Source organism: Pelodiscus sinensis, chromosome 23 (genome assembly GCF_049634645.1).
Source record: "Pelodiscus sinensis isolate JC-2024 chromosome 23, ASM4963464v1, whole genome shotgun sequence".
In the NCBI taxonomy this organism is placed as follows: Eukaryota; Metazoa; Chordata; order Testudines; family Trionychidae; genus Pelodiscus; species Pelodiscus sinensis.
This window is the reverse complement of record NC_134733.1, coordinates 6,599,307-6,622,029: the sequence shown is the minus strand read 5'-3', so window position 1 is coordinate 6,622,029 and position 22,723 is coordinate 6,599,307. Positions and strand designations below refer to the sequence as shown.

General features: G+C 52.7%; 1 protein-coding gene across 1 annotated transcript in view; it reads right to left on the bottom strand.

Moving 5' to 3' along the window:
• Positions 1-22,723, bottom strand: part of IGSF21 (immunoglobin superfamily member 21) — a 298,036-nt gene that overhangs the window by 69,233 nt on the left and 206,080 nt on the right. The window contains exon 4 of the mRNA XM_075906417.1: positions 3,481-3,599. Within this exon, the coding sequence (XP_075762532.1) occupies positions 3,481-3,599 (119 nt within the window). The remainder of the gene's footprint in view (positions 1-3,480; positions 3,600-22,723) is intronic.

The following is a 22,723-nucleotide window of genomic DNA, read 5'->3' as shown; positions in this document are numbered from 1 at the left end:
TGTTCTTTCCAAAGTTTACAACTGAACATTGGCTCAATACGACTCTGAAATTTTACTATGCAGAAGAAAAACCCGACTTTCAACCATCTGAATTGAAAGACAGAAACCGTTTCCCTACCTTGTTAATTTTTTTAAACTTTCCCTTTCTTTTAAGTGGTTTATATTTGACACAGTATCCTGTATCTGGGTTTTTTTTCCCCAGAGGTGGGGTCTCTGCAGCTTTCTGATTGCGTATGTCCAGGTCCAAATGAGTTTGTAACTGTGCTGTTCATAACTCTGAGGTTCTACTATACACCCTTCTTCCCACAGAGCTGGGTGAGGCAGGACTGGCTATACCTACCTGCCAGGTAGGACCTTCCAGTGACTGCAGTTAGGCTTAGCCTAGGCAAGCCACCCTAGACATGTCACTGCCTCAGTTTCCCCTCCCCTCTTTTCTCTGTGCTGTCTATTTAGAGTTTTAGACTAAGTTCTCCAGGGCAGCAACTGTCTCTCACTACGGCTGTGTCTAGACTACATGGCTCCGTCGACGGAGCCATATAGATTTGTGTATTGGGCAAAGGGAAATGAAGCGGCAATTTAAATAATCGCTGCTTCATTTAAATTAAATGGCTGCCGCGCTGAGCCGACAAACAGCTATCAGCTGTTTGTCGGCTCAGCGCGCTAGTCTGGACGCTCCCCTGTCGACATCAAAGCCCTTTGTCAACCGCCCTGGTAAACCTCATCCCACGAGAAATAACGGGACGGTCGACAAAGGGCTTTGATGTCGACCGTGAAGCGTCCAGACTAGTGCGCTGAGCCGACAAACAGCTGATCAGCTGTTTGTCGGCTCAGCGTGGCAGCCATTTAATTTAAATGAAGCGGCGATTATTTAAATCGCTGCTTCATTTCCCTTTGCCTACAACCCTAATCTACATGGCTCCGTCGATGGAGCCATGTAGTCTAGACACAGCCCAAGGGTCCGTCTAAACTACAAGCCTCTTTCGAAAGAGAGCGTCTAGACTGCAACCACTTCTTTCGAAAAAGTGAGCCACTTTTTCAAAAGACAGCACCCAGGCAGTCTGGATGCTCTCTTTCGAAAAAGCCCTGTTTGCATTCAAGAATGCCTTTTTTCAAAAGAGCACTTTCGAAAAAAGGCGTTCTTCCTCGTAAAAAGAGGTTTACCATGGTCGAAAAAACCGCCGCGTTCTTTCCATTTAATTTTGAAAGAACGCGGCGGCAGTCTAGACGCAGGGGAAGTTTTTCCGAAGAAAGGCTGTTTTTTTCGAAAAACCCCCGTAGTCTAGACACACCCTAGTACAGGTGTCTGTACAGCCCGTGGCACAACAGGGCCCTGAATTCCGTGGCGGCCTTTGGGGGCAATGACTGACAGACCCACTACGGGTAGGGAGGGAAGAGGCTGCAGCCCTCAGAGGTGGCAGGGGCTGAGGCTGGCAGGAGATAATTAGTCAGCATGGACCCTAAGACGCAAGTGGTGCCATGGACCCTCTGATACCCCCAGACGGTCGGGGCTGACATGCAGCACCTCCCACGCAGAGCGGCAGCTCCCCACCACCATTCAGGGGCGTTCGTTCAGCGCCGCTCAGAGGGAAAGGAGCCACTTCCCAATCAGCACCATGGCTTAGTTGTTCCTCCGGGGCCTGTCCTCTCAAGCAGTGATCTTGCCTGACCCTGCTTAGCTCCTGAACTCTACCAGGCTCACAGCGGCTCCTCCGCAAAGGCAGCGGCATGGACTAGATTGCTTGAGCAGGCTCCTGCTGGGAGACGGTGCCTGTGCAGGAAGGGGGCGGTGAGCTGCAATTCCCCCCCTTAAAAACCCTGTGAGAACTTTCCCCTCCCGCCTGGTGCCCTGCCTAATGACGTGCTGCAGAGAAGCTGCATTCTCCTGCTGTCTCCTCTCTTCTCCACGCAGCGATTGCTGCCATCCCAGAGGAAAGACCAGGAACCACAAACACCCCCCAGCAGATGCCCAAGTGGCTGCTCCCTCACTCTGTCCTGCAATGGGGCAGCCCACATTTCAGCTCCTTACTTCTCTGGGGCGCACTGAGCCCTGCCGAGCTGCTCAGCATTATCGCTGCAACCAACCTCTGCTCTCTTTGTGACTGCCCCGGAAAAGACTGGAACGTTTTCCATGCTGCCTGCAATTACTATATGCAGAGAGACAACCATCTTGGCCACATCAGTCAAGCAGGATAAACCTGGCCACGTCAAGCATCCCCAGGCCAGCTCCTTTCTCCTGGGCTCTGTACTCAGTGACGCCACGAAGCTATAAGAGACATGGACTTCAACTCTTCTGGGGATGCATTGGGAGCAAGAGCAGAGGGATCGGAGACTGCGTTATCATAGAACCCTAGAATTGTAGGTTGGAAGAGACCCCAGGAGTCAATGAGTCCAACCCCTGCCCAAAGCAGGACCAACCCCAACTCCATCATCCCAGCCAGGACTTAAAAACCCCCTAGGGATGGAGATTCCATCCACTCCCTAGGGAACCCATCCCAGTGCTTCACCACCCACCTAGGGAAATAGTTTTTCCTAATATCCAACCTAAGCCTCTCTCCTGCAACTTGAGTCCATTGTTCCTCCTTCTGTCATCTGTCACCACTGAGACCAGCCTCTCTCCACTCTCTTTGAAACCCCCCTTCAGGGAGTTGAAGGCCGCTATCAAATCCCCCCTTGGTTTTCTCTTTTGTAGGTTAAGTGAGCCCAAATCCCTCAGCCTCTCCTTGTAAGTCATGTGTTCCGTTCCGGCCCTCTCGTCATTTTTATTGATTTCTGCTGGACCCCTCCAATGAGTCCATATCCCTTCCGTAATGGGGGGCTCTGATTGGACAGAACACTCAAGAGGTGGCCTCCCCAGTGCTGAAAAAAGAGGGGAATAATCACTTCTCTAGATCTGCCGGCAATGGTTCTCCTAATGAAGCCCAATACATCATTAGCTTGGCACTCTATTGACTCCTAGCCACCTTCTCAGCCACTGTAATCCCCAGTCAGTCCCCTGCCAGTAACAATGCTTGGGATTCTTCCATCCCAAGGATAGGACTCTGCACTTGTCCTTGTTGACCCCCGCCAGATTTCTTTTGACCCAGTCCTTCAATTTGTATTTGCATTAGTGCAGGAGTTTCCTTCCTCTTGGGAAGTTCAACAGTGCACAGAATAGCACACATGCAGGGACCGCTATGGGAGAAGTCACACCCCAATGGAGATTGTCATGCAGTGATGCTCCATTTCCATTATGTCCCCAACCACGCATTGTATTCTCTCCCTTGTTTCGGCCGCATTCATGCCTGGGATGCACACTGCATGCTGGGAGCAGGTTAATGGTCCCTACAGCCTTGCCAGCGGTTCCAGAAGAGCATTCCAACTCCCGGCTTCCCATCGGGTGTGTGCAGAGATTTCAGAGCAGGACTTTTTCCTTTGCAAGCCCCCCCTTCCCCACAGATCCCCTCCCTGCCCCCTCCCACCCAGGATAAGGCGTTCACTTACACATCACATTCAGGAATATGTTGCCGGAGGCCAGGACCACTTTCTCCCGGGTAGCTCTGTCGTAAATGCCCACATGGCACTCGTATGGGCCGTTGTCTGAGATCCGCACCTCTGGAAGACTGGGAGAGGAGAGGAAAAGAGAAACTTTAAGGTAACAGAACTGATCTCTCACTGTAACAGGGTCCGCCCGCTTGTGAGCACCCCTCTGTGGCTGAGGAGGGATAAGCTCTTTGCCTGGCCATCTAGTACTTCTTTGCTCCCTGGGTCTCTTCCCCACCCCAGATGCTGCCCTGTCTGGCCTTGTCAAGGTTCAGAAGCTAGGATCTCATTAGCCCTGTCCATGGTGCTATCAGTTCTGGTATTGAGCTTGTGGCCATTCTTGGGCCACTGGACCTGGGCCTCACCCCAGCTTGTACTTGGAGCTGTCCATAGTGCTGCAGTTCTCCCAGTCAGGCTATAGAACCATCTGGGTGAAGCTCCTGTGAAGAACTGCCAGGCTCTAGCCCAGCAGTTTCTTTTATACGGGTCTGCTAGGCCCTGATTGGCCGCCCTGGAGACAGCCACTCTATCCTGCCTGGAGGACCTCTCTTCTGCTCCTCTCTCTGGGATGAGGTGTGGCAAGGCCTCCGGCCCCCTGTAGGGGATATCAGGGCTTAGTCCACCCCATCACACCCACGCTCAGGTTACATCATCCACCCTTTGGGACTCTCCTCTGCTTTCCAAATCAAACACGCTTTCTACAGCACTCACTGACTTGCACCCATCCTAGGTCAGGAGCAGTTATTTAACAGTGACCAGAAATGAGTGGAAGTCTTAGACATCTGGCTCCAAACTTCATCAAGGTCAGAGGGTCTGTTCAGATCTGGGGCTGGGACCCCTCTGTACACAGAAGCTTGTAACAGAAGGCAGTAACTAGAGATAGTTTGCATCCTGAATGGAAAGTTGAAATTTCAAGCAACGTAATGTGGAATGGAAATTCCAGGAAAAAAAAAAAAGAGATTTGGAAACAATGAAATATTTCAGTTCAAATTGGGTAAAACTATTTCGTTTCAGCACTGCTGGCAGTGCATTGAATATAAAATATACATGAGAAATTAAAATTCATATTCTAGTTTAATACCAACATTAAAATGAAGTTAAACAAAGACAAACGTGTACCTCATCACAGCAAAATATTCTGACATTAGCCAATGAAATGAGGAAGCCGGAACAGTTCTTGCTTTCTCCCGCTAAACGTGTGGTTGAAATTGTCACACCCTGGCACAAGGTTTTGACTCGGAGACAGCTGCGTTTTCAGATGGAAAACTGTTCAGCTGAAATTTTTCCAACCAGCTCCACCGGGGACTATCCCAGTCAATTGAGGCGCTAGGGATGCCGGGGGACAGAGGGGAACTGCTATGTATCATGCCATGTGCTAGGATACCGGGGCTAAACCCTCCACCCTTCCTAAGCCTTCCCAGTCTGGAGCCCACTGATACACCAGCACCACTTCTTGAAGCACCTGCCCCAAGCACGTGGCTCCTATCGCAACCCTTAGAATGCCCTCACAATCCTTCATGTATTTACCCCAATGGCAGCTCCATGAGGCAGGGAAGAAACATCCCCATTTCACAGAGGCCAGGGCGCTGACTCCATGGGTACTCCAGGCTTGGAACACGCTGGGGGAAAATTAGCAGGTGTTCAGCACCGGACCCCGGCAACCAAGTTCCCCTCTCCCCTTCCATCTCACACCTCCTGCCTGCCAGCAGTCCTGCCGATCAATTCCTCCCTGGTCCTCCTAGAGTCTCTCACGTGGTCAGCTATGTGGGGGGGTGCGGGATGCTCTGGAAGGGATGGCAGGGAGGAGAGAGGACATGGTGCACTCAGGGGAAGAGGCAGGGCAGGGGTTTGGAGGAAGGGGTTGGCACTTACCTTGGTGGGCCCCCTGAAAGCAACCAGCCCAATTCCTAGGCAGGGGGAGGCCAGAGATCTCTTTGCACTAATGCCTGTAGCCACTACCCCTGCAGCTCCCATTGGCTGCAATTCCCAGCCAATGGGAGCTGAGGAGTTGGATCTCAGTACTTCTGTGAGCAGTGTGGAGCGATGGGGAGCAGGAAGCCTCTGCTGTGCTGCCGGTGGCAGCCCCCAGGCCCCTTTTAAATCACCCAGGCTCCTGGACAATTGCCCCCGCACCGGCACCCTGCACCAGTCTCTCCCCGTTGGCAGGAGCGGAGAAGCGAGCAGTGTAGGAGGGTGCCCCTGGAGGAGAGAAACTGGCAGTGGATACTAGAGCCCTAGAGATCCACTTCATAGCCACGGACACTTTTTGAGGATCCCAGATTAGATGCAGATATTGTATCCGGACAGGACTCGGGTATCACCTCACCCGTTTGCAGCTGGGTTATATCCTGCCATGTCTCTTTGCTGAGTCATGGGAATCAGTCCATGAGCATATTAGAAACCCACCGGTTTGTTTAAAAGCTTTGATTGAGAATGTGAATGGAAGGGAAGGGCCTGGGATATCCTAGAACTCTGCCTCCTAAACTCCCCAGCAGGATTTAGGAGGAATGCAAACCAGTCCTACCGGGCACACGGACAATTGCACAGCATTACACCCTAGGGAGGTGGCTGTTTCTTCCTGACCAGACAACAAACAGCCGTAGGCTCTGAAGCCATAAGGTTGATGGTGCCTGTAATTTTTAGCCTAATTACTATCACCACTAGCGTGTGATCCTCTTCTGCCTTACATTCAGATATTGGCCTCAATCGTGTCCAGTAGCAGGGAGTTACACAGGTTCATTCTCTGTTCTTTGGAGGCTTATTTCCTTTGTATCTGTCACGGCTCACAGGCTGTGCCCACACTCGGCCCATTGGTCCCCGGGTGACACCCCCCTTTCCAGTGTGGTAGTTCCTTCTCGGGGATCCCACTCCAGTCCACCAGCAATGAGACAGCCCTTTCTCAGGGGGTCCATTCCAGTGTGGCGACCCTCCTTGGGGGGCCCACTCTCACCTGGGGCGGCTGCCCCTCCGCCTCCTGGACGGCACCTCTCAGGGCCTTCAGCCTCCTGCCTCCACAGTGAGCCCCTCCCTCCGGACCCTCAGGGCCTCCACTCCCAGAGAAACAGTGCAGCCCTGTTCTCCGGGCCAGAACGACTCTCAGCCAGCACAAAACAGGAGGTTTATTGAGCTTTGAACACAGCACAGGATCCCTCAGGCCTGTCACCTGGCCTTCCTCAGCCCAGCACGTCTGGGTCTCCCCTGCAGCCAGGCGAGCTCGGCCTGTTCTGCTCCCTGTCCAGACCAGAAGCCCCCTTCTCTCCCAGCAGAGCCTCCAATATCCCCCAGCAACAGCCCCTCCCTTGCCCGTTATCTTTCATCTAGCCAGAGCCAGCTGTGTCCTCTGAGCGGGGTCTGCTGGTCACCAGGGCACCAATCACTAGGGCTGTGTCTACACTGGCCACTTATTCCGGAAAATCAGCCACTTTTGCCAGCTGTCTACACTGGCCACTTGAATTTCCGGAAAAGCACTGACGATCTCATGTAAAATCATCAGTGCTTTTCCGGAACATCTATGCTGCTCCCGTTCAGGCAAAAGTCCTTTTCTGGAAAACTGTTCCAGAAAAGGGCCAGTGTAGACAGCAGAGATTTCTTTTCCGCAAAAAAGCCCCGATCGCAAAAATGACGATCGGGGCTTTTTTGCGGAAAAGCGCGTCTAGATTGGCACGGGCACTTTTCCGCAAAAAGTGCCTTTCGGAAAAGCATCCTGCCAATGTAGACGCGCTTTTTCCAAAAATGCTTTTAACGGAAAAGTTTTCCGTTATAAGCATTTCCGGAAAATCATGCCAGTGTAGACATAGCCAAGGGCTCCAGTTCTGTGCTGTTCTCTGCAACAAACTCCCTCTCCCCTTGCCACATTAAACCAGTAACGGGGCACTGAATGCCCCACCCTGCATGCAACCATCCCTTTGAGCCCCCCCAAACTCCCCACCCCCTCACAGTATCCTTTCCAAATACATCCCCTCTCGATTTCTTAGCACACTCCTATGGCGAAGCTCTGAGAGATCTGGGATAGGAGGGACTTGTGAAGGACAAGGGTTTCCCCCCGCAATACGCACAAATAGTTTAGACTTTCCCTTCCAATGCAGACCTATGCCGAATGTCTTCGTACAGTTCAGCGGGATGACGTGTGCGCTGATGGAAAGAGAAGCAGCCGGCCACGTCCCTTGCGTTGCAAGCAGGGGAAACAGCCAGATATGGTGCTTTAATAGAGGGGAGTGAGAGAGAAATTTCCCCTTGAAGCGCCAGCCAGGAGATTATTGATTCCAGCAGCTCTTCCAAGCCAGACCCTGACATCTGTCTACACTGGGATTAAATTGATCCAGTGACATGGCCTTGTCCCAGGCCTGTGGGCAGGAGGCCCTGAGAAGGTGAAGTGGAAAAAAATCAAAGTGCCCCTTATTCATCTCAGCAGCCGACTGAGAAGGAAATAAACGTGAGGCTCCAGTGAGAGCAAAGATTAAGGCTCAGTGGTAAGAGAGATCGATCGAACTGGCCACAGGGGCATGTTACTGTGAGTTAATCAAATAAACGCCCCAGGGGGACTCAGGGACAGGAGGGGCGAGGGGGAGCCATAGAACTGCTAGGTCACCTCTGGAGCTCAGGATCGGAGAGATAAGGGAAGCGAGTCCCCATGAAGTCCTCAGTGAGGCGAGTCCATCAGCACCTCTGCTTCTCCCCTGCCCTGTGTTGCCATCTACCCATGCACAGAGGTGTAAAATCAGAGCAGATCTGTAGCCTCTTGCACATGAGGTCAGGGTAGGGAACAGGGCAGATTTCCAAAGTGTTCAAGGGCCAGGTAACAGCTGTTCAGCACCTAAAATCAAGGCCAAGTTTCCGTAAGAGCCTGGCCCCCCCCCATGCAAAGCAGATACTTAGTCTGGTGCCTAAAAGAGAGCTGAGCTCTTTGGAAAGTCGAGGCCCTGTCATCAGGCACAAAGCTACACGATGGGAGGGCACGAGAGAAGCAGGACTGGAATAACGGGGGCTGGAGATCAGGATGGAGGAGCATTGGTGGGGCGGTGGGGAGTCAGGGTGAAAGCAGCAGGTATTGCAACTCAGGAGTCAGGGGCATCAGCAAACCTCCTTTTGTCTATTTCATCCGTCCTAGCCTGGTCTCATTTCGTTTAGCCTTAAAGCCCTCGATCCAGATCAACTCCACAAAATCTCTGCGCCAGTTTCATTGCTGGAGGCCTCTTGCACCTTTGCACGCTTTACTGGCCTGTCCCCTGGAGGACTGTAGGATCTGAGGTAAGATTTAAGAGAGCCCTTACAGGCTTTAGCTGTCACTTTCACCTGGATGAAAGTGACACGGAACCCGGTTTCTAACCCACCACCAGAGACATCCACAAACGAGTCAGGCAGCCCATGGAGCAAGCCAAAAAATTCCGTTTTGGGATCCCAGAAATAGATTTTTTGTAATAATTTTCATTCCACAAAACAATTCCATTTTTTGTCGTCTTGTCCCAATTTGAGATATTCCCTCCCCAAAATCAACCGTTTTTCATGGGAAGGAAAAGATACCCTGCTGTAGTGATTCAGCCTGCCTCCAGATTTTCCAAGCTTCCTGGGGTATTTGGATGTGAGCTTTGGGCCCACCCTGCGGTCCAGCCTCCCAACTTTATAACTGCCTTGCACACAGTCAACCTATGGAACTCCCTGCCAGAGGATGTTGTGAAGACCAAGACTTTAACAGTATTCAAAAAGAGTGCTAGATAAATTCATGGAAGTTAGGTCCATCAATAGCTATGTCAAGATGGGCAGGAATGGTGTCCCTAGCCTCTGTTTGTCAGGGCTGGGAATGGGTGACAGGAGGTGGATCACTTGATGAGTCCCTGTTCTGCTCATTCCCTTGTGGCACCTGCCATTGGTCACTGTCAGGAGACAGGATATTGGATTAGATGGACCTTTGGTCTGACCCGGTGTGGCCGTTCTTGTGTTCAGTGTGCAGACCAGGGACGGGTGTGCATAGGAAAAAAAAATCAAATAAAGGGCATTTATCCATGGTGCTTCTATCACACCTTTGGGCTGAGGGTTCCCCAGTGTTCTCTAAACATTAACGAAGACTCAGGATTCCCTTCAAAGCCACACTAATGCAGTGCAGCTCTTTCCCCATCTCCACTAACAAGACTACACAGCTGCCCCGGCTCTAATGGCCCTGGTCCACTAACCAGTGGAGGCCTGCCTGGCCCAGCTGCTGAGCTTCCCACTTTCAGTCTCAAAAGGCGCTTTCATTGGGGGTGTAGTTGCACGTGCATTCCCCCATATACAGCGGAGGAAACTGAGGCCACAAGATTTGCCTTCATTCATCGGCAGAATGGGAACAGTCTTAGCTCTCCCCTGAATGCAACAAACTTGCAGGCTACGTCTACACTGGCATGATTTTCCGGAAATGCTTTTAACGGAAAAGGTTTCCATTAAAAGCATTTTCGGAAAAGCACGTCTAGATTGGCAGGATGCTATTCCACAAAAGCACTTTTTGCGGAAAAGCGTCCGTGGCCAATCTAGACGCAGTTTTCCGCAAAAAAGCCCCGATCGCCATTTTCGCCATCGGGGCTTTTTTGAGGAAAACACTACTATGCTGTCTACACTGGCCCTTTCGTGCAAAAGTCTTTCGGAAAAAGACTTTTGCCTGAACAGGAGCATCGTAGTATTTCCGGTAAAGCACTGATGATTTTACAGGAGATCGTCAGTGCTTTTCCGGAAATTCAAGCGGCCAGTGTAGACAGCTGGCAAGTTTTTCCGCAAAATCAGATGATTTTGACGAAAAACTTGCCAGTCTAGACACAGCCACAGGGTACAGCTGGTGCTTGACATGTGGCTGTTGGGACAGGACAGGCAGCAAAGCCCTTGTGGACAGGATCGCGTCCTTCGCCTGTTGGCACGTATACGTGTTGGGCCCAATTGCCCCCAGGCCACGTCGCTCCGTGGCTTTGTACTTTCACCACCTCATCCAAACGCCCCCCAAGCTGACTTCCTCCTAAAGTGGATTAAGCAGGCAGGAGAGCTTGTCTCCTAGGGCCTTGAGTGGCATCGATCGGCCAGCTGGTTAGCAGTCAGTATTCAGATAACAGGGGGCTGGGATGGAGTTTCTTTGCACAAGCAACGGGACCAGGATCAATACACTATTAATAACTGCAAAGGTTTAAGGAGAAATCTGTGTAATGCAGTTTAGCAGCTGGAGTTTACCAACACTGACAGCGCCCCAGAAGGTAAGTAATTGTGCTGCTGAAAAGTGCATGAAAAGCAACGGCCGAGTGGCAAAGGGAACGCCCACGCACTGGTGCTGGTTAAGCCAAACTCTCGGCAAAGCGCTCGCTCTCGCGCCGAGCCCCAGGACAGCCCTGGCTAAAGGCCAGTGAGCTGGAATGTTTATGGGAGAAGTAGCCTCCCCTTGCCCCCACAACCCTGTACAGGGAGCAGAGGCCGATCCAAGTGGTAAAGTTCAGATCCAGAACCGGCCCCTCCAGACCCAAAGGAACCAGTATTCACGTAGACGTGCCCATCCTCCAGAGATCGTCCAGGCTCACCCCAGTCCCGGCGTTTGCTTTCACTCGGGAACAGCAAGCACCTGATCTCGGCCGTCCCTGGGGGTTTTCCCTTTGTCCTTCAACTTCTCTCCTGCTCCAGGGCTGGTTAGCAGAGGAGACAAGGAGGGAGGTTAGCACACCATGACTAACGCATTCTAGCTAACAGTCTGAAGCCTCAGTGGGAGAAAGGCCCACAGGCAAGAGAGGGGTGAATGCAGGTGTCAGTTTCACTTGCTTAGCCCATGTTGCAGTCTACACAGCCTTGTCTGTACTAAAGGTTTGTTAGAATGTGTTGGCTACGCCACAACTGCTCTTACCCTAGGCCTGCTAGGCCTCGTAGAGACTCTCCACCAATGTTCCCTCTAATCTTTTCCATCCACGTGCAGATTTTTTCCACCCAGGTGTGGAGTAAATTTTGTTCTGTGCACCAAGGCATGTGCACCACCAGTAGAAACAAAACCTCTCGCTGTGGGCAGCCTGAATCTCTCCCGAGGGGCCGCACAAGTGCCCAGCTGACAGGGAACACCGACCCATTCATACTCCGGAGCTGGAGCTCATGAGCAGGGCTGTCCTGTCCATAAGATGGCTTGGGATAGCCGCCCCAGGGCCTGCACAGCAGCCAACTCAGCCGTCCTATTGATGGGATCCAGCATGGCCTGGGGGTAGCCCGGTGCAGGGCAGCAGCAAGGGTCAGCCTCCCTCCACCTCTCACTGCAGTGGTGGGATCCAGAGCAACCCGGCAGCCGGCTCTGCCCCATGCCACCCCACCCCCCATTTCCTGGTGTCCTGTGCTCCCCTTCACCACGGCAGCAGGAAGCAAGGTGCCCCAGCCCCGGAGTGGAGCACAGTGGGCGGGGAGAGGGCAGCAAGTCAGGGTGGAGCAGAGCAGGTTGGCAGACTGTTCCGTCTCCTGCTGCTGCAGGGAGTGCAGGGAAACCTGACTCGGGCTGCACCCTGCACCAGGCCCCTGCTAACCCCCTGCTCCCATTGCTCGGGGGAGGGAGCTTAGGCGATGGGGCAGGAGCGAAAAGGGCCAGGGTGGGGCAGAGGCGGGGCAGGGACGGAGCCTGCAGCAGGGGCAGTTGCATAATGCATCCTTATAGCATCCTGCACCTTGAGAGGCTGGTGTGAGAACTTGTGAACCCCCCTGTTCCTTGCACAGGATCCAGGGATCCCCCGAAGCCATTCATTTCCCAGGCTCAGCGATTGGCTGCAAGCTAAAAAACCCGCTGCCTGCTCGGCGACTTCTCCCAGCTCCCCGGGAGGTGGCCGATTTAAATCTGTTTGGTCTCGCGGAGCACATGTGAGCGTTGCCAGCTAGTGGGGGAGGAGAACATAGATGAGAGCAGCCCGCGGACGACGGGAGCCAGTGAGCAAAGTGCAAAGGGGCGAGAGGAAAGGGAGTCAGGCGGCTGTAATCAGAGCATGGTGGAACCATGCGTCCTTAGTGCTCCTTTCGGCGGGCGCTAAACTCTTCTCTTTCGTCCCATCCGGAAACGGCGCTCAGTGGGTGGAACAGAACCAGAGCGCAGGATCACCCCACACGGCCCATCATGGGAGCCTGCGAGTGCCCACGTAGGTGGGTGCTAGACGTGGAAATGGGGCAGCACCGCCGGAGATGGAAACACTAATGCACCTTGCAAATGGAGCCGTGTCTCCATAATAGTGCCCAGCTTCAGAACTGACTGCGTTTTCGATTGGCAATTACAGCACTTCAGAGCTAATGAGTTATAATTAGCAGTGCTATTGCCGCCGTTCCATTACCGACACCTCATTATGCCAATAGCGGAGCTCCAATGACCCATTGGAAACAGCTTCAGGCTCTCGCCAGCTTTGCACCAAAGGGTTCATTCCACCGCAGCTCACTCTCAGGAGCGACCCGATCACTTTCTTACCCATTCAGGGCATCCAGCTTCCTCCCTTCAGCTCCAGGGGATGTTTTGGACTGGAGACCTGAGTTTTTACCAAATGTTGTTCCGATTCTCCTCCACTCTCCCTCTCTCCATTGCCATCTTCCTCCCTCTTTAGCAGCCTCTCTAGTTTCCACCTCCTCTGCTGCCATGAACCAGGCAACTCCACGGATGTCAATGGATCAGCTTCTTAGCTGGCACAAACTAGCCCCGTTCTATGCCATGCAGGAAGCTTCAGTGCAAGGCATAAAACAGAGGTGTGTCACTGACCCCTATGGGGGGGGGTGCGTTGGAGCATTGCCACCGCCGACAGGAGAATTCATTCATGTCTCTGCGCTGCACATGGGGGGGATTGGTGGATGGGCTCGGCCCACAGCGCAGCACATGCTCTGCCTTCCACACCAGGCTGGAGGGCTTGACACAGTAGGGCCCAGCTGCCTGCAGCGACAGGGAAACTGACAAGCCAGTGTGGGTTGTTCTAATTTTGGGGGGAGAGAAAGCTGGTGTCATACGTGGCCCTCCAGTGAGACTCCCTTTCTGCCAAACTCTCTTGGTTGGGTTCCCCCCATCCCCTGCCCTGGTTGTTCTGTTCTGCTCTCACAGCCGACACTGGGGAAGGAGCTGCCTTTTGGGGATTGCCTGCCCACTGTCTACCCCACGGGGCTCCTGAGCCTGGGTTCCTAGGTGGTGGTACTCCACAGCTCCACTGTCAGCCTCTTTGCTCCATCGCCTAGTCCAGAGGCCCCCACTGGACACACACGCAACTTAAGACAGTCCCTGCTAAGGCGCTTACAATCAAAGCAGCACCGGAGCTGTTCCTCCCCCTCCTCCTTCCCTTTCCTGCCTCGGAAGTTGTTACAGCTGGAGAAATGGCTCTTCCCCATTGGGGGTTTTAAGGATGCCCCAGGGTTCGTTGCAGTAGAGTGGGGCCATTAAAAGCCTGATTCTCATTTACTCTGTCCTGGCGCTTAGAGCAGGGTGGGGCACCAAGGGATGTGCTCTCTGTTACAAGACTCCCCACCTCTGAGCACCCCCCCCCTTCTCAGGGCAAGATCTGGTATCCAAAGCCCATCTGTAACTGGTCAGGCCCCAAGCCGGCTTCTCCCAGCTGGTCTCTTCAGAGTCCTGTTCCTGGCAGCAGAGCGTTTCTGCCTCCCCACAGAGCTCACCAAAAATCGCACTTTGCCTTCCAGGACAGCAGGAGCCAGAACACCCGGGGCGCCACGGTAGAGCTCCCACGTACAAACCAAAATCAAACTTCCGCCCCTTTGTGCGCTGGAGCCGCTCATCCGAACAGCTCTCCCTTCCTCTTCCAGAACCGCTTCCCTGGAGCCAGGCCTGCAGTTCCGGGCCCTCCTTGGGCGCTAGCTTTGCCCGTGGAGCACAGCTTTCAGGCACCACTCGGCTCAACTGCTCTCCCCTGCTGCCAGCCCTGAACTCCTGGGCTTCCTACCTTCGCCTTCCTGCAGCAGGGTGGGGATCCCTGAACAGGGGTGGATCAGGCACCGGGCTGGCCTCTCTCCTTGCTCTGGGACGATGCAGGGGCCTTCTCAGCTCTCAGAGTGAGTTAGACTGGACTCTATTTCCTGTGCACCCCTCTGCTCTCTGAGAAGCAGGACACGGGTGTAGTAAAGCATGCGCCAGCCCGGTACCTGCTCTGCCCCTGCATTGTGTGTGCCAGGCTGCTCACACTCCCTTACACCTCCCCAGCAGCCTTCGCATCACTGTCAGTCGGACCCGGGAGCTCTAAGGTATCACAGGCAACTCAGGCGCCGTTTCCTGGGATGGGTGGGGAGCGACGTCCCAGGGTCGACGCGTGTGCTAATGGGCCACGGCTGCCCATGGATGGCGAGGGAGGCCTTGTGCTTTGGGCGACACCTCTCGGGATGCATTAGATCCCGCTGGGGTGTCCCGTTACCATAGGGACCAGCTTCCCACCGCTCAGAGAACAGCCCTGGACTAGGTTGTTGGACACATTTCACAGCCTGGGGTTTGTGGGCGTGGTTTTCACATCTCCCCCACTGGCTGGGCTAAGCCACGCCAGCCAACGTTGAGGGATCATTTCAAACGCAGCACTGGATTCAGTGTCCCTTTAGGTGACATCACCTCTCTGACAGCGCAGCATAATGCCCTTCGGTGACATCATCCGAGTGGCCCCGCTCGGGCGTGCAGTGGGGTATCCGCCGGCGTGATGTCATTAGCGCTTAGCGCACCAACGGCGCGCCACGGAATCCTCATGGGCCTCGGCGGGCATCCTCTTGCAGGACGCCATCATACGGTGACAAGTCTCTGACAGCGCGTCGCCACCTCCTTGTCTGTGACTGGGGCGCCATTCCAATAATAAATAAATCCATATTGCAATGAACCCACCTGCGCGACACCAGCAGCATCTGGCACCTCTAATAGGGATCAAAGCATCTTTGGGATCCAGATGATCATGAGACGACGCTTCTCCGGCACTGTACTTGACCTCGTCATGTCGCTCTTCTCATGGTACATTGCCGCCTGCTCTCCCGTGCTCCCTGTAAGCTGGGCGCTTGTGCGCCCCTCGGGGGAAGATTCAAATGATGCCCTGCTGATTAGCAGAATAGGTTTTGTTTCGAATGGTGGTGCACATTCAAACATGCCACAGTGCACATAAAAACATTATTCCACACATGGATGGAAAAAAAATCTGCTCATGCATGGAAAAGATTAGAGGGAACATTGGTGCTCTCATGGACCATCCACTCCACCTGATACCCTCTCTGCACTCAGCATGGATGATATTTGGCTGCCTTTTCCTGCACACTCCATCTCCAAGCCTTTTCAGAGGAAGGGAACAGAAAACCCGCAGCTCACGTTGGCTGTTAGCTGTTTGAAGTTTTACCTTTCCTGGCCTGATTTGTTAAGAGCAAAAAGCTTCAGGAAGCAACATTTTCATGCAGTCATTTCATTAGAGAAAAGCCCAGGGCAGTTTATCTCAACAGCACTAAGGGGGGATATTGCCAGCGTAGTGTGCAAGGGACTTGCCGGTAACTGAAGCTGTGTGTGTGTGTAATGAGGGCTGCACGCATAACTTACCACACAGCATGCCGCAGAAATAGCTGTGCGGGGTGGATAAATCCAGAAACAACTTCCTGTTTAAAACCTCCCTGGGTGGCTGAGCTAGGCTTTTGCCTGGTAACAGAAGGCTGGCTGTTCAGACAGCATTGTTACCGCTTGTGCGACATTGTGTTTGTCATCAAATTTCCCCCAGTAGATGGGCTGTATACCTTTCCCTTCCCTGCTAACAGAAGGCTGGCTGTTTTAACAGCAAGTTTGTGGTGCTTCGGGGACCTCATGTTCATGCTGCATCAAAAAGCAGCCCTGGGCGAGGGAAAAGAGCGTCTGGCAGGCAGGGAGACGCAGAAGAGCCGAATTGTGCCCTCATTAGAGCATGAGGGAATGGGACTTCTGAAAAGGGGACGACTTCCTGGGTCACCCATGGCTCAGAAGTGGGGTCAGCTGGTTATGCTGGAGTGCATCTTCCGTCATGCATCAGGGCCACCCCTAAAACCGTTAGTGCTGAGCGTGGGAGGCTGCCCATCACGACTCCTGGGCTCTGTTCCTGCCTCTGAGAAGGCGTGGGATCTAGATGCGACACTAGGGGTATGTCTAGACTACGTGCCTCTGCTGACAGAGGCACGTAAAACAGGCTACCTGACATAGTCAATGAAGCAGGGATTTAAATATCCCTGGCTTCATTAAAATAAACATGGCCGCTGCGATATGCCGGCTCAGCTGATCGTCGGCACAGCGCGCGAGCCAAGACGCGGATCGGTCGACAAGGGAAGCCTTTGTCGACTGCTCCTGTAAACCGCGTTTCACGAGGCATAAGGGAACGGTCAACAAAGCTTCCCTTATCGACCGATCCGCGTCTTGACTCGCGCGCTGTGCCGACGATCAGGTGAGCCGGCACAGCGCGGCGGCCATTTTTATTTGAATGACGCCGGGGATATTTAAAGCCCCGCTTCATTGACTATGTTGGGCAGCCTGTTTTACATGCCTCTGTCGGCAGAGGCACGTAGTCTAGACATACACTAGGAGATTAGGTGTCAGGGCTTCTGGGGTCCGTTCTCAGCTGTGGGAAGGCAGCCTGGCCTTGTGGGCAGACCAAGAGGTTAGGAATGGGACCTGCAGTCTTACTTTTAGGAAGGGCAGAGTGGACTACTAGTTAGAACAGGAGAGCCAGAGTCAGGAGTGTAGTTTTAACGCCTGAGCCTGTGGGCAAGGAGCTAACCTCTAGCCCTGACTCAGCCCCGTGCGTGCAAAGAGAAGGACTGTGCCCCAAGGTACAACAGGTGGTAGAAAGCTGCAATGCAAAACGACACGATATGGCAGCTTTGCCGTGCAGTCTGGCCTTCCAGGCAGCCGTGATGCCGTCTGGCCAGTGCTGCCAGTGGGGAGGCTCCGTTCGTAGAATCCCAGGGTTGGAAGAGACCTCAGGAGGTCAGCAAGACCAACCCCATGTTGCTTAGCTCTTGCCCACTCCCTGCACCTCCCCCTTCGGGCTAGCTCCGTTGGGCCAGCTGTGTGCCCCCCTGGGCAGACTTTCCAGTGGTCAGTGCTCTGCAGTCTAGGTCAGTATTTCTTAGCCAGCGGGACGAGTACCCTCAGGGGTACTCGAGAGAAGTCTGGGGGGTATGTCCACACAACTGAAATTTGGAGAAAACTGAATTTGCTTGAAGTTTTACAGCACTTGAAATTTTCGGATGTAAAGTACAAAAATAATAATCGCCCGCCTGGCTACGATTAAGTTGTGTAAACAAATGTGTTGCAATGATAGAAAAAAATGTGTCTGAAAACTGTAGGTACAGGGGGGGGGACTTATAATTGTTTTTGAAAAAGGAGTACTTCATAAAAAAAGGTTGAGACGCACTGGCCTAGGTTATATGGCAGGCGGGAATGGGACGCAGCCATGAATTAATCCCACAGTTTAAGTGGGTGTAGGGAGACACAATAACTTGCCTGTAAAGCTATTTGTGACTCTCAGATGAAAGATACCCCCAGCAACAACCACTGGAGTGCAGACCGCTGGCTCTGGTGCTGCCCAAAGCACCCAGTCCAAATTGGTGTTGAGACCCAAACCTTCTGGAAAACACTGCTGAAGCTGGGTTTCTGTAGGATCCAAGAGCAGTCACTCGTAAAATTCCCTCCTAGCATTCTTTGTCTCAAAGTAGGACAGGAGCAATTATTTTGTACTGCACTGAGCACCTCATGGCTGGATGGAAGGAAAAGGTCACAGGAGTCGGCTGCTGCCCAGAGCAAGGTCTTTGCAGCGTGCTATACAGCCTGAGAGGGGCTGCTTCCATGCTCCCGGGAAGCGTTGAGGTTGTATTCAGAGACAGCCCTGAGATGCAGTAGAACTAGAGACAGTTAGAAAATGGAGGGTTTTTCCATTTGGCTTATTTAGTCTACAGAAGAGAAGAGTGAGGGGGGATTTGATAGCAGCTTTCAACTTCCTGAAGGGGGTTCCAAAGAGGATGGAGAGAGGCTGTTCTCAGTGGTGGCAGACGACAGAATAAGGAGCGATGGTCTCAAATTGCAGTGGGGGAGGGTAGGTTGACTATTAAGTGTAACTATTTCCCTAGGAGGGTGGGGAAGCCCTGGGATGGGTTCCCTAGGGAGGGGGTAGAATCTCCAGCCCTAGAGGTTTTTAGTTCCGGTTTGGCAGAGCCCTGGCTGGGATGATGGAGTTGGGGTTGGTCCTGCTTTGGGCAGGGGTTGGACTCGCTGATCTTCTGAGGTCGCTTCCAACCCTGGGATTCTATGATTCCATAGAAAACTTGGCTATTTTGGCAAAAATTTAAACCCAGATATAGTTTGGTTGAAAATAAAAATATTTCCATTTGGAAATGCCACCAGTGTGCCCCAGAGAATTGCTGTTCTGGTGCCTTCTAGCCCCAGCCTTCCCCATAGCCTGGGCTCCCTGTTCAGACTACACTTCCCATGATGCACCACCCTCTTGGGGAGAGAAGGCAGCCAATCCTGGGAAATGAAGTCCGGCAGTGCCATTCAGCCTGCACAGAGGAGAATGGGAACATGAGCCAACTGAACTACAACTCCCATGAGGCACTGCAGTAGCATGTCTCAACTGAAATATTTCAGTTTGGGGCAGTTTGTTATTTTGACAAAAAGGCCAAAAGATTCCATGGGGAGCAGATACGTTTCATGAGCAGTACTTACTCAAACTCAATTTTCCTGTCCAAAAATTTTAGATGGAAAACTTTCAAGCGACCCCCAAAGTGGAATCTTCTCTCTCAAATCCTCCCCCAATATCCCCCGGATTGTTTATTGTGGATTTTAGCAGGGCCAAAACCCTGTTAGAGTAAACAAGCCCCCTGTTAAAGTGAACAGTCACTTGGCAACTTATTTTAATGGACACATCACTTTAAACTAAGCCTCAGCCATCTGTTCCCCTTTCTAATTACCCATGCACAAAAAAGAAAACAATCCACAACTGCATCACTTAACAGCAAAGCAGAACAGGGAGATGGGGAATAGGTGATTAAATGTCTGTGCTCTGCAGGGACAAGTGCCTGGATCGTCTCCTCATGCACCCTCAAACCCCCTAACCGGGCTTCTTTTGATTGTCTTGCAGCCGGGAAGACGACACTGCAGGGTTTGCCTGGGACAGTGCTAAGTAGGGCAGCCTGGTTCTCACTGCACCAGAGGGAAGGAGCTGGAGTGGTCACAAGGATGGATTAATCGAGTCTGCTCCTTAGTGCTGAGTCCAAATGGACACACTTGGGGGAAGGAGGGGGAATGAAATCAGCAGCTTTCCCCTCCCCACCCCAGCACTTTAAGGCTCTAAAGCCGCAGCAACGCTGCTTTGCAGCTGCTGCTAACACCCTGAGCCTTCAGCCCTTGCGCTCCCACCGTGCACTGCTCAAAAGACAGGTGCTTGCTGACCACCACTCACCCCGCAAAGTGCCCCCGTGGACGTGGCACTCTACATTTCAGGGGGGGGCTGGCACCTATGCCAGCTCCCCAAATTCTCCTCTCAACCAGGTCTCTTGGCACAACCTCAGAGGAACAGGCAGGATCTTCCTTCTAGAGAGTAAAGCACAGGGATCCTGAAGGCAGGCTGAGTGCCAAACAAAAGGAGAGCCTAAAAAAGGGGGAGGCTTGGCATGAGAATGAACCGAGATCACTGGCAGGCAGCGTCCGCGGTTTCCCTCTCCAGAGGTCCCAGCTGGCGCTGTTGCTTTGATTTTAAGAGATTGCCTCTCCCGAGCCTCACAACTGCTAACTCCCTCAGTGGAAACTAACCCTTTCCACCAAGGTCCTTGCCTCAGCTCCTGTGGTCCTGGTGCAATTGTACAGCCAGGCCCAGGAAACCTTGTGGGGGAGCCATAGGAAACATCTGGTAAGAGCCAGCCTCTCCCTGTACCCCAGGCTATGTCTAGACTGGCCAGTTATTCCAGAAAATCAGTCGCTTTTCTGGAAAAACTTGCCAGCTGTCTAGACTGGCTGCTTGATTTTCCGCAAAAGCACTGACTTGATACAGTAAGAAATCAGCGCTTCTTGCGGAAATATTATTCTGCTCCCGTCCAGGCAAAAGTCCCTTTTGCGCAAAAGGGCCAGTGTAGACAGCTCAGATTTGTTTTCTGCAAAAAAGCCCCGATCACGAAAATGGCGATCGGGGCTTTTTTGCGGAAAAGCACGTCTAGATTGGCCATGGACGCTTTTCCAGAAAAAGTGCTTTTGCGGAAAAGTGTCCATACCAATCTAGACGCTCTTTTCCGAAAATGCTTTTAACGGAAAACTTTTCCGTTAAAAGCATTTCCGGAAAATCATGCCAATCTAGACGCAGCCCCTGTGTCTAGTGTGTGACTAACACTGCCACTGTGCCCAGCTCCGCCAACCCGGCCAAGCCCCCATAGCATCAGGTGCCCGCGCTTGTTTCTCCAAACCCCGCCCAGCACTCCGGCTGCTAGACCCCGCTCCCTCAGTAACGGAACTATGTTGCCACGACAACACGTCTACCCTGGAAAGGCCGTGGTAGGGCAGCCTGGCCGGTTCCACCCACTAGGCTCGTGACACGACTTCTCCGTGCAGTGTCTAGAGCTCTCAAGCGAGAGCCGCGCCGGGTGCTGCCATGGCCCACCGCATTGCTGGTACACAGGTGCTAGAACGAAAGCTCCCTCGGCCGTGCTAAGGGACAGGCCCAGCATGGCCAGGAGAAACCGGCCTTCCACAAAGAGAAACGGCTTGTTCCTGGACACATTACTGCAGCATCCCTAGGCATTATAGAGCATCTTAACGCCAGGCAACCCATTGCAACACAGCGAAGGAGCCAAAAGAATAACACATCAAGGAGCAGGAAGCTGTAACAGAGCCGCCCCAGCCCCAGCAGGCGCAGGACGGAGCCGCCTCGGTCCAATTCTCATCGTATCATAGTATAACGGGCTCGCTATTCCGACATCCCTCACTGCATGAGGGATAAGGGACGTTTCAGAATAGCACCTTATTTCGAAATAACATCAAAATAAGCTACGCAATTTGCTGTGTAGACACACCCCTATAGAGGCAGTAGCAGACTGAAATTATCATACCCGTTCTTACCACAAGAATGGGACAAAGTTTCATGTTGTATTCACATGGGTCTCAGAAAGTCCTTTCAGCAAGGACCATGTTTTCCTTTGCGTCCCAGAGGTGAGCTTGTCCCCATTACCCCGGCTTACAAAACAAGGTTTTAAGAAGAAAGTAAAATCTGAATATCTAACTTTGCTTTGCTTCTAATTTAACATCTGATCCTGTACATTTCAAAGCCTGTTTGAAAAAAAAAATTCTCAGAACCCTCTGTACAGTTCAGATAACCGCCTTGATGAGTTTTCTTGGATATGCATGATAACGTTTCATTAAGACACAGTTAAAGTTCAGTAAACGGGGATCAGTTAAATTACAATGTCATAAAAAAGAGGTTAAAAATCTGGAAGGTCAAAGTTAGACATAAAACAATAAAACAAAATAAAGAAGAAAGAAAAGTTTGGAAGCTAGGAAATTAATTCAAATTCCACAGATAATGCTAACCCTGCCCCAGAATTCACAGCCACCCACCATGTCTATGTCCTTTAGCCATTTTGCCCACAGCAGTCAGACGGTGGAGAGCAGCTTGCACTCTGGACTGGGATTCATGACACCTGGTTTCTAGCCTACTTCTGCCACCGGCCTGCTCCGTGCCTCAGTTTCCTGCTCAGTGAATGATCGTCTTTACTTTGGGAAAGGGCTTTGTGATCCGTGGGTGAAAAGCACAGTCTTCAAGCTCGCTGTCATTCTTCTACGGCTTTGCTCTCAAACCTGCAAGCCACCGCCAGCTGTCACAATTTGGAGCAGATCAGTTTGCCTCCTTCCATGTGCAATTGATTCTTGTCACCGTTACCAGCCCAGTACCTTGTGACCTGAGCGGAGGATTCAGGGACTGCTTAACAGGACAGTCATGCGTGGTGGGTGGAAGTAGGTCTGGGAGAAGTAAGCTCCTCAGCCTCGCTCCCATCCCTGCCCCTTCTCTCCAGGCCTCGCCCCTCAGCACCACGGGGAAGTGGGACAGCACATGGCCCCAGCCTCCCCGGCCCCAGAGCACCAGGAAAGGAAGGTGGAGGGCAGCCACAGCCTCCTGGGCCCGTAGCATGGAGAGGGCAATGGCTGGGGACAGAGTGTGGGCAGGGCCACGAGGAGTAACGCTAGTGCACTAAGTAACCGAGTCCGCACTAAGGGGGATTTAAAAATGGCGGTGCCCGGCAA